General features: G+C 52.3%; 1 protein-coding gene across 1 annotated transcript in view; it reads left to right on the plus strand.

Annotated features, from left to right (window-relative positions):
* FAM120A (family with sequence similarity 120A) overlaps positions 1 to 15,213 on the plus strand; it is a gene marked incomplete at its 5' end in the record, with an annotated part of 95,277 nt that overhangs the window by 45,653 nt on the left and 34,411 nt on the right. Inside the window, 4 exons of the mRNA XM_049632672.1 lie at positions 1,976 to 2,073; positions 2,306 to 2,586; positions 11,271 to 11,358; positions 13,248 to 13,475. Coding sequence (XP_049488629.1) covers positions 1,976 to 2,073; positions 2,306 to 2,586; positions 11,271 to 11,358; positions 13,248 to 13,475 — 695 coding nt within the window. The remainder of the gene's footprint in view (positions 1 to 1,975; positions 2,074 to 2,305; positions 2,587 to 11,270; positions 11,359 to 13,247; positions 13,476 to 15,213) is intronic.

Raw genomic sequence — 15,213 nt, forward strand, 5'->3', positions numbered from 1 at the left:
TGCCTGTGCATAAGTGTGTGTGTGGCAAAAATGTGTGCACGTGCACATGTATGTGTGGTGAGCATGCGTGTGTGGGGAGTGTGCTCTGTGGTGAATGTGTGTGTGCGTGTGTGGTGAGTGTGTGTGTGGTGAGTGCAAGTGCATGTGTGTGATGAGTGTGCTATGTGTGATGAGTGTGGTGAATGTGTGTGTGGTGTCAGTGCATGTGTGGGGAGTTTGTGAGTGGTGACCATGCATGTTGTGTGTGTGTGTGTGGTGAGTGTGCTGTGTATGTGAGTGCGTATGTGTGGCGTGTGAGTGTGCATGGTGAGTGCATGTGTGGTGAGTACATGTGTGTGGTACGAGTGTGTGTGTGGTGAATGTGTGTGTGGTGTGTGGTGACCACAGGTGGTGTGTGTGTGTGTGTGTGTGTGTGTGTGTGTGTGTGTGTGGCAAGTGTGCGTGTGTGTGGCGAGTGTGCGTGTGTGTGGCGAGTGTGCGTGTGTGGTGAGTGTGTGAATGATAGCACATGTGCCGTCACCATCACTCTCAGCTAGTTGCCCTGCAGTTGTGGAAGTGACGTCTCGAGCTTCCCTCCCAGCAGGCCGTGGGCTAGGCACTCGGAGATGGGCCCTCGCATTGGACCGTGACCGTGGCCTCTGGGTGCGTGGGTACCGTCGGGGGGAGAAGTTAGTCACCGTCCGGTGCTGCCTGCACCAGGTGGTTCTGGGAGCTCCGGTTAGGCACTGGGGGGAGTTCAGAGAATGGGAGGGAGGGCTTGGGTTTAGGGATGCTCGTTCGTTCTTATATTTATTTAAACGTGTCTCGGAGAGTTGGCGGGGCGGGGGGGGGGCAGGGAGAGGTAGGGTTTGTGGGCTGCTGGTTTTCCTGGTGTCGCCCAGATTCTGAAGTTGGAGGAACGCTCTACCTGGTAAAGGATGTTGGCGTCCAGGGGTCTCTAGGCTTGGTTTTGTTGGGTTTCCAAACAAAGCTTAAGGAGGAGATGGTGTAGCCTGAGGGCCCCGTGTCTGCTGTCTGTCCCCACTGTTTGGGCTGTGGGGACACTCAGGGCTCAGGTGCCTGAGGCCTGACTTCATAGGCACCCCATCCCTGGCTTGTGCGGGGGAGCAGAGCCTTGAAGGGTGTCTTCTCATTTTTATGACATTGCTAAGTAGTTTATGGTATTTGGAAGTGTTCTGACGTTGAGGCCACGGGCCCCGTCAACACACGTTGGTCACCACGTGTCATGCTGGCCGATGGTGCCCTCTCAGGCTCCGGGAGACCGAGGTCGTGGGCATGCAGGTGTGTGGGCCCGCGGGCCCAGCTGATCGTCCTGCCTCCCGTCTGATGTGGGGCCTGGTCCTGCGTGTGTCCACAGCCATGTCTCCGCACGCTTGTGCTCGGGGCTGTGCTGGCACGGTCAGCACGAGGGGTGGCAGAGTGAGTGCGGCGTCCGTAGGACAGGTGTATAAAGTCACGTTCTGAGAGCACAGATCCCAAGTCCGGTCCATGATGTATGTGAAGCGTGCGGCCTGGTTGTGGTTTTGCCTAATGGCTGCAAACTAAGTATAGGGGCAGCACCTGCCACATTTCACCGTTTGTATCAAGAAGCTTGTCAATAGCTGAAAACTGAATTTTAGTCTCAATAGGAAGATTCCATTGCCTCACAGACGTGAGGGGAAGGGTCTGTCCCCACTGTGTCCCTTCGGAGCCTGTAGTCTTAGGGCTTTGAGAAGCCGGCAAGGGGCGGAGGGAGGGTGGTCCGGATGCCTGCAAGTTAAAATCCTAGCTTCAGTCTGTAATGTTGATCACCGTAAAATTAACTGTGTTTTAATGTTAAACATGAATTTCCAAAGGTGTTTGGGAAGTGGGATCAGTGTTGTGTTATCCCCTGAGGAGGGACAGGGCAGATGGGGACATGTGCTTGCCACTCTGGTGTCCTGAGCTCGTGCTCTGCTAACAGCTGCGTCGTTCTCTTTCCTTGTCGACGGAACAGCCAGACCAAATCCGTTCGGAATGCCTGGGATAGTGCCACCGTATGTCCCCCCCCAGATGCTCAACATTCCGCAGACCTCTCTGCAAGCAAAGCCTGTGGTGAGTCCTCCTCCCACCTCCCACCTCCCACTTCCTGCTCCCAACCTGCCTGCCTCGGGGGCTGCTGCCCTTGGAAGCTGCACAGGCATCCGATTTTGGCGAAAACTAAGATCATTTCTGAAGCTGTCAAGCTGCTCTGTGGAGCAAGTGCCAGTGTTCGCTGAATTAAAGCTTAGCCAAGACCAGGCAGTGCTGACCGGAGTGCGCGCGTGACCTCTGCCCTCTCTTTCAGGCCCCGCAGGTGCCCAGCCCAGGTGCCGCGGGCCAGGGTCCACACCCGTACAGCCTCGCTGAGCCGGCCCTCACGTTGGAAACGAGTGGGAAGAGTCTGACCGAGCACAGCACCTACAGCAACATTCCTCACGAAGGAAAGCATACCCCGCTGTATGAACGGTCGTCCCCGATCCACCCAGCTCCGGGCGGCAGCCCCAACCACGTGGATTCAGCCTACTTTCCAGGGTCTTCTACGTCATCGTCTTCCGACAACGATGAAGGCAGTGGAGCGGCTGCAAAGTGAGTGGGTTGTGGAGCAGCTGTGGCTTCCCCGGGGTCGGTTGGCTGTGTCAGGCGCGTCAGGCAACCTGGGCTCTGGGGCGGTCGAGAGCTGTGCATGGAGGCGTGGGGGTGTTGTTTGTTGCAGGAAGGCGATGTCACTGTGCACGGGTTGGGCTTCTTGGACATGGGCGAGGGGCAGTCAGACGCTTCCTTGAGGCTTCACAGGCTGGAAGTCTGTGCTCGTCAGCTGCGGCCTCGGGCCACTCCTCTGCCTCAGTGGAGGTTTAGGAAAATTGGTTCGTGTGACCCCTTAGACGTGGTGACTTATCTGGTAAAGTGCTGCTGACTCTTCCTGTCCCCTGGCCTGGGGGACCCCAGTCTCACCCCCGAGAAGCATTTTAAGTTAGACGCTGGTGGCTTCTAGTCTTCGCTCCTGGATTGAGGGGACCTTGAATTTCCTTCCCTCCTGAATTGAATCTAGCAATTCAGATCTCAGCTCAGCAGCTCGTAGACCGTTCCTTAAATCATGCTGTTCACCTGACTGGAACCAGAGAAAGCTGCAGTCAATGTTGGAGTCATTGCTGGAGGGGAGTTTTTTTTTTTTTCTTAAGTTTATTTTTGAGAGAGAGAGAGTGAGAATGAGAGCAAGTGGGGGAAGGGGCAGAGAGAGAGGGAGATAGAGCATCTCTAGCAGGCTCTGCACTGTCACCACAGAGTCACATGTGGGGCTCAATCCCACAACTCTGGGATCATGACGGAGCTGAAATCGGGAGTTAGATGTTAAACTGACCGAGCCACCCAGGCTCCCCAGTAGAGAGGAGTGTTTTAAATGTGTGTCCCCGAGTAAATGAATTTTTAAATACGTAACTTGTTAGAGTCTGATCAAGAAAGTTTTCAGTGCGCTATCTTCCTTCTCTTCCTAAAAACTCTTGAGTTTTAAGAAACCTGACTCACAAACAAGGAAGAAAAGGGGAAAGGAAAGGAAAGGAAAGGAAGGCCTTTCTTATTTCTTCATCTCCTCTTCTTCACTGCACTCTGGCTCATGGCTGGACATCCAGGGCCCCTTGGCCCTCCATCCATGGAGATGGTTTCTCGTCTTCTGCAAATTCGCACTAGGCCTGAAGGCTGAGGCTAGACGTCCCCTCTCTTGTTCTTTCCTCCATCTGTAGAGTGGATGCAAGTGTCCCCTGACCTCAGGCAGGAGTTACCGAGGGCTTTGCTGCCATGCAGGGGCTGTGTGCTCCGTGGAGCAGTGGTGCATAAGTCCATGCGGTTCTGAAATCCCGACGTGAAGTGTTAAGCTGGACTTTGCATTCATTTTTCCCAGTTAACTTTCTGGAAAGGGCGTATAGTGGAGACTGTGACTGGGCCGGGGCCTGGGATCGTGTGTGTGCAAATGAGAACAGCTGGTCAAGTCTCAGAAGCCCTTCCGCACTGAAATTCTAAGGCACTGAGTTCTCTGTTAATAACTGGTACAGATTTGGTCTAGTGAGAGACATGCTTTCTAGATGGCTGGGAGCAAGGCCCAAAGCAGGAGGGTGTGTGCCTGGGCCACCTGCGGGGTCCCCCACAAGTGTGGCCAGCCGCCTCATGGGGCTGGGAGATGAGGGGGATACTTGCTGGAGGGCCCTCAGCTCTACCCTGACTGTGTCACTTGTCTGGCCCTACCCTGTGCTTTCATGGTGCTCTTTGGGGGAGCTGCTAGAAGGGGGCTTCGTGTCTGGGGCAAGCATCCTCAGGCTCAAATGCAGACATTGGGAGGCTTTGTCGGGCTGTCACACTTGAGTTTTCTTGAATCTGCTTCGCCTCCCTGTTTATCGTGATCAGCAGACATGTTAAAACAGAGAGGAGGAGGGAGGGAGGGAGAGGAGGGGGATGGCAGTTGTGCCCGAGGCTTTGGGGCCAGGCTCCAGGCAGAGCAGGACCTGGGGCAGCCCTCACAAACGTCCCTGGGGCAGCCCTCACAAACGTCCCTGGCCCGCATTCCTGGTCTCCAGCGTGAGCTCTCCAGCCTGAGCGTGTTGTGTTGTGTGTTGTGTGCACTGGCCACGAGCACAATAGGGTGTCTCTATTCTGGCTCAAAATCTTGGTAGGAGTGGGAGGTCATGACTTGCTTTGGTTTGGACTTGAATTGGGACCTCTGGACTTGGATCTGTTGTTGGGATGGTCTTCAGGGAAGGAAGTACATTAAGCCAAGGGGCACTGAGCACTTGCTATGCGACGGGAACATGGCAGCTGTTGGCATGTTTCTGATGGATGGTGCTGATAGGTGACAGGGACCACTACTGAACAAAAGCGGATCGACCCGTCCCCTCCCCCAAAGCATGCTACAAATGAAAAAGACAAGTATTTCAAGTAGCAAAGAATATAACATGCAGTTCACAGAAGAAACACAGGTGATCAGGAAGCATAAAAGATGTTCACCCTCACCAAAGAAGAAAAAAAGGAATGTTAAAACATAACGAGGTACCTTTTTGTGTAACCTATAAAGTTAGCAATCATTTATTTTGAAAGATAAAGTTCAGGGGATGCAAGGCTTCGGCAGACGGAGAGGCTCTCCTGGCATGTCTGGGGGGCACAGCTCCCTGCCACGAGGAGGACATGAGGTGCGCCATGAGCACTGCAGGTGGGTGCGCTCACGGCCACCGCCCAGGTTCACACGGTGGCACGTGAACCACGCATGCTCGGCAGGCCCGCCCCTTATCCCCCTGCTTGCATACCTCGGTGGCAATCTTGGCCCTGGAGGCGTAGGGGCCATTGTTGTCACAGGTGCCTGCGGAGCCCCGGGCCAAGGGGAATTGGGCATCCTTAGTAGGCATGGCTGCCGCCCAGGCTGTGCTGGCTCTCTCACTGTGGCCCTGTTTCTGTCAGAGGACAGAGGCACCTGAGGATTATTTTCTTTCTTTCTTTTTTTTTTTTAATTTTTATTTAAAAAAAAAATTTTTTTTTTTAACATTTATTTATTTTTGAGAGACAGAGCATGAGCTGGGGAGGGGCAGAGAGAGAGGGAGACACAGAATCCGAAGCAGGCTCTAGGCTCCGAGCTGTCAGCACAGAGCCCCACGCGGGGCTCAAACCCACAAACGCGAGATCATGACCTGAGCCAAAGTGAGACGCTTAACCTACTGAGCCACCCAGGCACCCCCCCGAAGATTATTTTCAAGTGACGAAAAGAAATATTCTGCTTTCTAACTCCGTGTTTTTTCTCCTGTTTTATTGGAGTGTCATTAGCACGTACTTCTTGCCCTATTCTCGGTTAAATCTTTGTGAAACGAAAACTAAGGCACTTGTCTTTCTTCCTGGCCTTTGTCAAATCTTTGTAGTCGTCTTTTGGTAGAATTAAAAAGTATGATGGAATCCTTGTGGAGGTGTTTGTCTTATATTATTTTCACATATTCATTGGCTTTTAGATACTGAATCTGTTCTGAGTTTGCTAATTTAAAGTTTTTAGTTCTTTGTTCTATATGTTTTTCTAAGAAATACGGAAATCTCTGTACAAAGTCAGAGAACTGAGACGTTAGAAAATACGGTACAGGAAGTCTCTCAGGAGCCACCTCTAGAGACACAGGTGTTTTCACAGACAGGTGAACACACAGGTACCTTGTTTTTCACTGCGTGCCCTAACGTGCCTTTCTACTCATGGGGTCCGATCTTAGGGTCAGCAGCTTGCCTTCTTTCTTACACGTGGTATGCTTCTGTAATAGTGTGTTCATGATCGTGCGTGGAGACGGGAGTGTGCGTGTGTGCACTGTGCATCGCTTCAATGTTTGGCTGTGATTACTGACATCTTGAAATGGATGTTTGAAAGTCCTGTTAGGAGAGAACATGAATATAACATCTCTGCGCTCTGTGGCATTGTTTGTATGGATTGCTGTTTCGTGTTCCTGTGCACGTGGGTGTTGGTATGGGGTCAAGGTGGCATCTGTCAGATAAGATTTGCCGGCCCCTGTGAGTCCTGTGGGATCAGATCTCGTCTGTGGAAGGTCCCTGTCGGTGCCGAGGGCCTGCACACCACTGTGGGCACACGGTGCCGTGGGGACCCAGGCCCCAGCCTCCTGTGGCTGGTCACGCCAGGTTTTGGTGGCCTCGTGGTTGTGTGGCCTGGAACTCACTGGGCCAGGCGTGGATGGAAAGCGTCTAGCTTGTTTGTGAATTGAATCAGCTGATGAGTAACCACAGTAAGTGACACGTAGCATCACTATTTTTTCAGAACGCCAATTCCATTTTAATGTGAAACACCTCAAGAATTTCATTCTGTGCCCTTGACCTAGTGGCCCAGGAAATGTGCTTCCTCTGCCAGGTGGTAGTGATGTTAGGCTGCTTGTCTCCTATTCTTTGTCCTCTCAGGTTCCTTTCCCAAAGAAACGTGTGGTTCACAGAGAGAGCTACATCTTACCCTGCCTGATCGCCCCCAGCCCCCGACAGGCTCAGCACAGCTGCAGCCTTTTCTGTCCAGATTCTTACCCTCTTTATGTGCTAGAGTAGGGCAGCATACCTTGTGTATCCTCATAAAAACAATTCTGAGTCACCTTTATGTGTTGGTCAGGTGTAATCCCGGAGACGGGTGTCTTCGTGTGTCCTGGCCGTGCTCTGACATGTATGGGTGTTTTGTGTTGAGCTCGTCCGCCTGTGTTAGGGGTTTGAACCCTCCCTCGATGGCGGAGAGTCGTGAGGAGTCCTGGCAGATGCATGAGAGGCACACATGGACGTCCCATCTGACTGTTGGGTAGGAATTGGAGCATCACTTTCCGTGTTCCCAACTTCGTGTGTGACAACCTGAACGTGTGACATTAGCTTAAATCAGGGCATTAGGAGAATGTCCTTGCAGGGGTGTTGGGGGTGTGACTCGTGGTCCCCCATCCTGGCGCCCAGTCCCCCGTGCTCTGTGGTGGGAGTCTCAGGCCTCCTCAGGGCTCTGCGGGGCTAGGGTGGGAACAGGTGCGCGTCCAGGCCCCTTCTGTCCCAAGCTGGGGAGCACACAGAAATGAAGATGTGTGCATGCCTGTTGCAGGCTGGCCGCACTCGGTCACCACATCTGTGACCTCGTGCATACACTGGATATTTCTACTGGGAGTTTGGTCTTTTATCTTTCTTTCCTGTTTTGTTGCCTCCCTTCTGGTTTTATTTGCCTTCGCTCCTTCATTCCTGTTGACAAGTCCCTCAGCTCGTGGTCAGTGCCCCTTCGGGCAGCCTGCACCCACGTGGTGGTGACGTGAGTGAGAAGTCAGCATGTGGGCCAGACGCTTTCACCTCCGGTGCACGCAGACACCAGCACCACGCCAACGACACCCACAGGCAGGAGGGTCAGGTTTGCTGTCTCCCCTGTGTTCAGTGCAGGATGACCCCAGGTGTCCTGCTGCAAAACGAGGCCCGCAGAGCCCGGTGATGTGTGCCGGCCTCTGTCCTCACCACTGTTCTGGGTGTGCTGATGGCCTGCTGCGACCCAGTCCGTGTACAGTCCTTTGGGATGGCCTCATCCCGTAGCGGCACAGGGTCACTGGAGGGATGGCGGGCCGCGGTTGGCCTCCAGTCACTGTTGCCGTGCTGCACATGGGTCCTTTCCCTTCCCTCTGAGCCTGACTCCTGTCAGCAGAATTCAGTGTGAGCTTGCAGGCTTCCCGTGGCCTGTGTGGGTCCCAGCAGGTCTCTCCAAGGCATGGCTGGTGACAGGTCGCCTTTCTGAGCAGTTGTGGAGAGTGAAACCAAAATGTGTGTTCTTCGAGGCAAGGCGTCTGTCATACACCCAGTAGCTTGTTTCAAGTTGTAAAGTGACATAGTCATCCTAGTGAGATGTTCTGGACTTTAGAGAAACTGGCTTTTGACAAGATGCTTTTCAGGCAGAATTTCAGATTTTATAGTATGGTTATTAGGAGGCCATGTGATTATCTAGATTAGGACATTACTTTTAGTTTGGTAGTGACCTATAAACAGTAACACTGGTAGTATATGTAAATGTAGGTTCTGTGTGATCTTCGGTGGGACAAGCTTTCCACTTCGGTAGCAAGTAGGGCATGGCCGCCCTGCCCCGCCCCATGCTTGCCGGCGTGGGGCCCATCGTGAGGGTCTCGTGCTTACGGGGCTGCATGTTTGACGAGGCTCTGTGTTGAGCTTCGTGTGGTATGGAGGAGAAGTCAGGCTTAGGCCGTCTCCGCCATATACCTTTTGGCTGTGGTTCCGTGATTCCTTCTTTCAGCCGTTGGCTACCTGCTTGGCGGTGGCGTGAGTGCTTATCTTCACGGCGTGTGTAATCTAGCGATGGAGATGGACGACAGTGCAGTGCCAGTGTGACGCACGCCGTGAGGGACATGGCCGTGAGAATAGCAGACGGGCTGGGTAGGGAAGCCTGCAATGAGGGGACGTGGCCGCCAAGGCCTGAAAGATGAGGCGTCATAAATCAAAAGCTCTTCTGTCGTGAAGAGAGGGGCTGGAAGTCCCAACAGAGTGCGGGGTCCCTCTGCCTCGCCAAGAGCCTGTAGGACACAGGACTTCCCGGAAGTCTGTAAGAAGAACATGGTGCACTTGCCGCAATGAAGGAGGAAGCGTGTGGACTATCTGTGCAGGCGGCCCCAAGAGAAGATGTCACATGTGGAGAGGTGCCCGTCTCCATCTTCGTCAGGGAAGTGCAGACCACCAGACCATGCTGGGGGTCACCGCACCCCAAGAACGACTGCCAGGGGAGCCACAGAAGACTGGGCGCATTCAGGGCGGTAGCTGGACCAGAGCCCCAGCGGCAGTGTGCTGTCCCGGGGGCTCATCTAGCAGGGATGCTGGGTCCAGGCCTCTGGACGCGGGTGGCGGGTTTCCAGGGCACTCAGAGCCTGGGAAAGTCCCGAGTGTGCTGTGAGAAGTCTCGTAACCCTTACCCTTGGGAAGGGGTCTGGAGCGGGGCGAGGGGCAGCCTCCGGCGGGTCAGCCATGCCTCACTTTGGTGACTTGCATGCGTGCTCAGTTTGTGGACATCTGCTGAGCTGTGCCCTTGTAACTGGTGCATGTTTTTATAGGTATATCCTACTTCCAGTGTCTAGAATTGTGAACGATAGAGGTTACGTTTCTTTATAAAACCTATAAGTATCTGAGTAATTTGTTCTAAAGTTTCACTAGATAAATGTCACTGACTTTTTAGTGAAAAAGTACATAAGCGTCTCTATTTATGCCACGTTTTGGATCACTGCAGTGCCGCTAACCTTTCCTTCCCAGTGCTGGAATGCTCCTGCTGGACGCAGCACAGCTGACAGCTTGTGCGCCGAGCCCTGCTCCAGGCCCTCTGCCCCCACAGTTGGTGCCTTGTTCTTGAGTTTAAACAGAATGATCTTGGAATGATCGTTGTGCTCCTGGAATACTCACGTTCGGTTTGGTGCCTCCTCATCGCAAAGGATCCTTCTAGTCTTGCAAAGCTGTGGCCTCAGAGGGTACAGATGACTCGGACCGAGCACTGGTCGCCCTGAGTCCTTGCAGAGGACCAGGAACTGGACGCCGGGCAGCTGTGCAGTGTCCCTTCACATGGCTGGGACCGAGGAGCCGGATCGGGCTCTGAGAGGTGCCGCATGGGGACTCTTGTTTACTGTGGGCGCCTGCTCCTCCTCTCTCCTTCTTTTTGCCGTTTGTTTGGTTTGGTTTGGTTTATTTTATTTTATTTTACTTTTTTTAGTAGCAGAACTGACATGAAGTCTGTTGGAAGATGAGAGAATCAGTGGGTCTTAAAAAAATCTGTCACTTGAGTCTGTTAGGAGGCAGGTCCAATAAATTGCGCTCTTCCCTGGCCTGCCCTGTGGCCAGCACTGATTTCAGAAGCTGGTTTGGGCGCGGGCCCTGTGGGGAGGGATGGGGGGAGGAGCCCTGCCAGGAGGCAAGGGAGGCCCATCTGCGGGGAGATCCTGTCCGTTCCCCGAGCCCGTGGTGAGCTTCCGTTTATGTTGTGGTCTGCGGTCTACGGATGAACAAAAACGTTTATGAAATAATGCCATGTGTACCACGTTTACTGCATTCTGTTCCATTTCAGTGTTTACAAAATGCCGGTTGAACTCTTCTGGAGATACTAATGGGTCACAACCTCCAGTTTTTAAAAAAATGCCGATTGGAATACCTCAGTCTGGCCTGTGAGATGCTCAGTGCTCTTCCTGCTGTCCCTTTCCACACCCTGATTTTTACTGCTTTCCAGTGGAAGCTGTCCCCCAAATCCCATTCTGCCGCCCACTCTCTGAGCGCACTCCCTCTCCTGGGCCACCTCCCTGCGCTCCCAGGGCCTCGCGGAGAACAGGCCGGGCGCCCCGTGTCTGGTTTCAGCGCGTGATACGTTACACATATTTATGAATGATGAGGAATATCCGAGCCAGATAACATTTAATCCTCCTCTGCCTGATATCTCTCAGTGGAGTGCGATTGTTTTATCCTGTTTCTCCAAGACGACTGAGCTCCTTGGACGCAGGGCTGCGCCGCCCGCTCTGTGGCCCACCCTGTCATCTTTGAGGCGGGTGCTCAGGTTGGGTTAGGTGCTCTGTGTTTCCTCTTCCAGGGAGTGACTGTTGCTGCCCAACCGAGTAGGCCGAAAGCGCCCCCAATGTAGGGCTGTCTCCGGAGGTGGTTTGTTGGGGGAGGCGAGGTCAGTAAAGCTGAGGTGTCGCTGAGTCTGTGGGCTCCACATGGGCTACTGTGGTGGAAGGCCCACGCCATGCAGTAACCATGTTCCTTTTGTTTATGTTCAGCCATATCAGCGGGAACAAAATTGGCTGGGAGAAGACGGGAAACCACTCAGAGCCGCAAGCACGGGGAGACCCAGGAGACCAAACAAAGGTAGTGGGTTGGCATTTATTCCTTCACGTTCTGACTCTTTGAGCCTGTGATGTTAGGAATTGGTTTAAAGCAGAGTACTCTCTCTTTTAAAGCATGTTACGAGTAAGAGACACTGGCATGGGGGTGTCACACATTTTGGGGATGGGAGGGGAAGGGGTCACATTGGTGAGGGGGTCACAGACATGAGGTGGGGGTCACAGATGTCTGTGCAGGGGAGGAGGTCACAGACATTGGTATGGGGGAAGGGGTCGCAGATGTCAGTGTGGGGGGGGGGGGGGGGGGCCCCAACATGGGGGGGGGGGGGTTATGGGGGTTGGTGTGAGGGATAGGGTCATAGATGTGAGGGGAGGGGGTCACAGAGATAGGGAAGGGGGACGGGGGGCATCCTACTGTCTCACGGGGCGGGTTGAGGGCCTGGTGGAAATCCTCCCATCTGCTGGCACATGCTTTTGTCAAGACCCAAAGCCTTGCAGAGTTCTCGCCTCCTGCAGGATTTTGTGGGGATTAAATGAGAAATCACTTGGGATGTGCATGTTAAAGATGAAAACAAAGTAAATTCCATTCCCCATTTGGTCTGCCTCTGCCTGTTGCTAGTGATATCTAGAAATACCTTTAACTACAGTCACGTCTGTTCCCACATGCGGTCACTTAGGATGTGCCTGTCTCTAGCAGGAGAGGGCTTGTTTTCTGCACAAGGTGACACAATGTAGGAAATTCATTTAAGACTCTGAAATACGCTCGCTTTTGAAGGGTTATCCTATCAATAAGCAACAGAAATGCTTGCTGGATGCTGGTTTTTAGCAAAGCACCTTCCAAAATTTTTAGCTATTATTGTGTCTATATTCTGAATGGAGAGTATAGAAAACACTTATGAGTTATCCTTGAGTTTTTTTTAAGACCAGTTTTGGTACTTTGTGTTTTAAAGGATAAAGTTAAGCACTTCTATACCATTGTAAAGAATAACGTTTTGTATCAAAACAGAGAAACGTGTATTCCTTAGATTGGCACAAAGTCAAGCAATATGCAGTTATTATTTCCAGCATTTGTCACGAGAAAGAATAACTCCGTTTATTGTGCAAATAATAATTGGTCTCAGCAAACAGTTTGGACTTGGCTACAGTTTATAAAGACAACAGGAAGGGTGTCCCTTTGCCCTCCATGTCCTTAGCTGCTGCCTGCCACCTTCCGTCCCTGAGTCCCCCACTCTTTCCTGTGCAGCTTGCACACATTCTGTTTTGGCGGTTGGTTGTTACTGAGTGGGTATTTTTTCATAGTGTTTTACTGTGTACATATTTCTGTCAGGTAGGTCTGACTCCTCAGTTTTAATGGAATTAGCTTGATTTTTGCTTTATTTTTTGGTAAATGGTTTCCTGTGCGTACTTAATTTGGGGCTTTGTAATGACAGAAGAGAATGCCCAAGTTAGGGTTTCTGTTTATTCTCCCACTGCCGGCCGTGGTGGTGAGGAGTAGGTGTGAGCCTCTGTTGTGTGCACTGCTGGGCAGGGACACAGCCTTTCCGGGCACCCCCTTTGTCATCTGGGCAGAGGACCTTGCCTTCTTGGCACTAGGCAGGGTCTCCACGGAACTTGAATCACACGGATGGGCCACACGGGCCACACGGAGCAGGTGGGGCAGGGTGGCTTCCCAGGGGTCAGCAACCACAGAATGCCACTTCCCCCCTCAGGGGCCCTGGGGACTAGTCATGTGAGGGGGGTCACCCGGCAGAAGGTGCAACCCCCCCCCCCCCCCCCCGCCCCGGGCTCAGGGGGCAGCTCCCATACCCTGTCTTTGGGGAGTGGTCCTTTGCACAGGGGGAAGGTGAAAGAAGGGAAAACATGAGCTGACTTGTTCCCCCCCCAACCCCCCTACCCCGGCCTGTGGCTCTGCAGACAGAAGGCTCGTCTACGGCCTCCTCGGGCAGCCAGCTCGCTGAAGGGAAGGGGAGTCAGATGGGCACTGTGCAGCCGATCCCGTGCCTGCTGTCCATGCCCACACGGAACCACATGGACATCACCACACCGCCCCTGCCCCCGGTGGCGCCTGAGGTCCTGAGAGTGGCAGAGCATCGGCACAAGAAGGGGCTGATGTACCCCTACATCTTCCACGTCCTGACCAAGGTACGGCGGGCGTTTTCTGTCTTACCAGGCAGGTATCTGAAATGGAATGCATTTCCGCTTCCCAGACCTGGAAAGGGCGGAAACGTGTACCAGTAAATGCAGTCGGAGAACTTGGGAAAATCTTACTTTCCCTTCCATTTGGTATAAAATACTTTTGAAACTTCAAATTGATGGCACATCGTGTTATTTTCTGACTTGTAAATTTATTTTTATTTCTAATTTCAACATTTCTTGCATCGTGTTGATGCTCTAATGTTAGGTGTAATTTGATGTCACATACAAGACCTGTCATGTGTCCTGGAAGTGCCCCTCCGGGGTGGCCGCTGGAGGGCTTGCTTGTCGAGTGCAGCTTCTATGGCACCGAACAGAAAATCCAGTACGGGATTGTGTAACACGTTAGCGGTCAGAAAATGCAGTTTTCTGTTTACACAGTGTCATAATTCCACTTGAGTAACGTCTTAACAAATGTACGCTCAAATATACATCCAGCGTGGCATTGGTTTTGAATCCTGGTGTCTTGAATGGATCTATGTGTCCATTTAAATTTTCTCAGTGATTTGTAGTCTTTATGTTGGTGTTTATAACCCTAGACCCACAATTCAACATGTAACCTTGGTGACCACATTTTTCATGTAAAATTGGTTTATTGCTATCCTGTATTTTTAACACCTTTTCATCGGTGTCTGTACCACCACAGATCATCAGATGTTTTTCTCCCTGTTTTGCAGTCCATCTGTGGTTTGTAAAGTGGGGTCTGTAAGTGCAGAAGCCCCCTGCCCCACAGCAGTTGGACGTGGCTGTGACCATTAACTGGCCGACCCGAGTGTCGCTCGCTTGTATCAGTCAAAGGGCACCACAGTAACTCAGCTCCTTTCATTTATTTTTAAGTTACAGTTGCCTCCAAGTCTCACGTACTATTTGCTATGGGTCTGCACGTATGCTTTCGCTTTTCAGATTATGGTTGTGAAGTAAACATTTTATTTTTCAGGGGCAACGCATATTGTAAGGGTAAGTGGAAAGTTCCTCTCGCGGGAGAAGGACTTGTTGAGTTTAAAGGGGCCCAGGTTCGGGGGAAATCGCGCCCTGTGCCGTGGGGTTGTGTGGGCTGTGAGGTCCCGGACCCCTGTGCTTCTGCCCTGCCCGCTGTGGTCTCACTGGGGACGGTCTGAGTGACAGGTGGCCTGTCCTCTTCCACCACTCACTGATCTATCTCAAGGGCAAATAGTAATAAAGTGACTGTAGTTGACAACAGTAAACAACTATCTTTTCAGATTTTAAAATGCCACCTAAAATTTTTCTGTATGTTAGGGAAAGCTTAGACTGTCAGGCACGCCGTTTCCTGCAAGCTGCGTGGCTCTGGTATTAAATTTTCAGGCCAAGATGTCCTCAGTGGGCGAGGCTTCACACTCACGCAGGCAGCCAGCTGAGCCGGGGCCTGGAGAGAGTGCCCACCACACAGCGGTGCCGGCTTCGTGAGGATAGGGAGAGACCAATTTTGAAATTAAATTTATGTGAACAAAGAGCAAATACTACGGAATTCTTGAAAGATACGTATCGATAAATTTAACAGCCATTGGAGGTCATATGGACGTTCTTACATTAGGAATACAACTGAGTAAAACTCCTGCCGAATCTCTTGATGGATGTTGACTCCCTAGCACATCTGAGACAGACGGGGCCACAGAGGTCCTGCCCCCACGAAGGTGTGGGACACATGGCCCCTCGTCTTGTGCCGAGG

Source organism: Panthera uncia, chromosome D4 (genome assembly GCF_023721935.1).
Source record: "Panthera uncia isolate 11264 chromosome D4, Puncia_PCG_1.0, whole genome shotgun sequence".
NCBI classification, from domain to species: domain Eukaryota; kingdom Metazoa; phylum Chordata; class Mammalia; order Carnivora; family Felidae; genus Panthera; species Panthera uncia.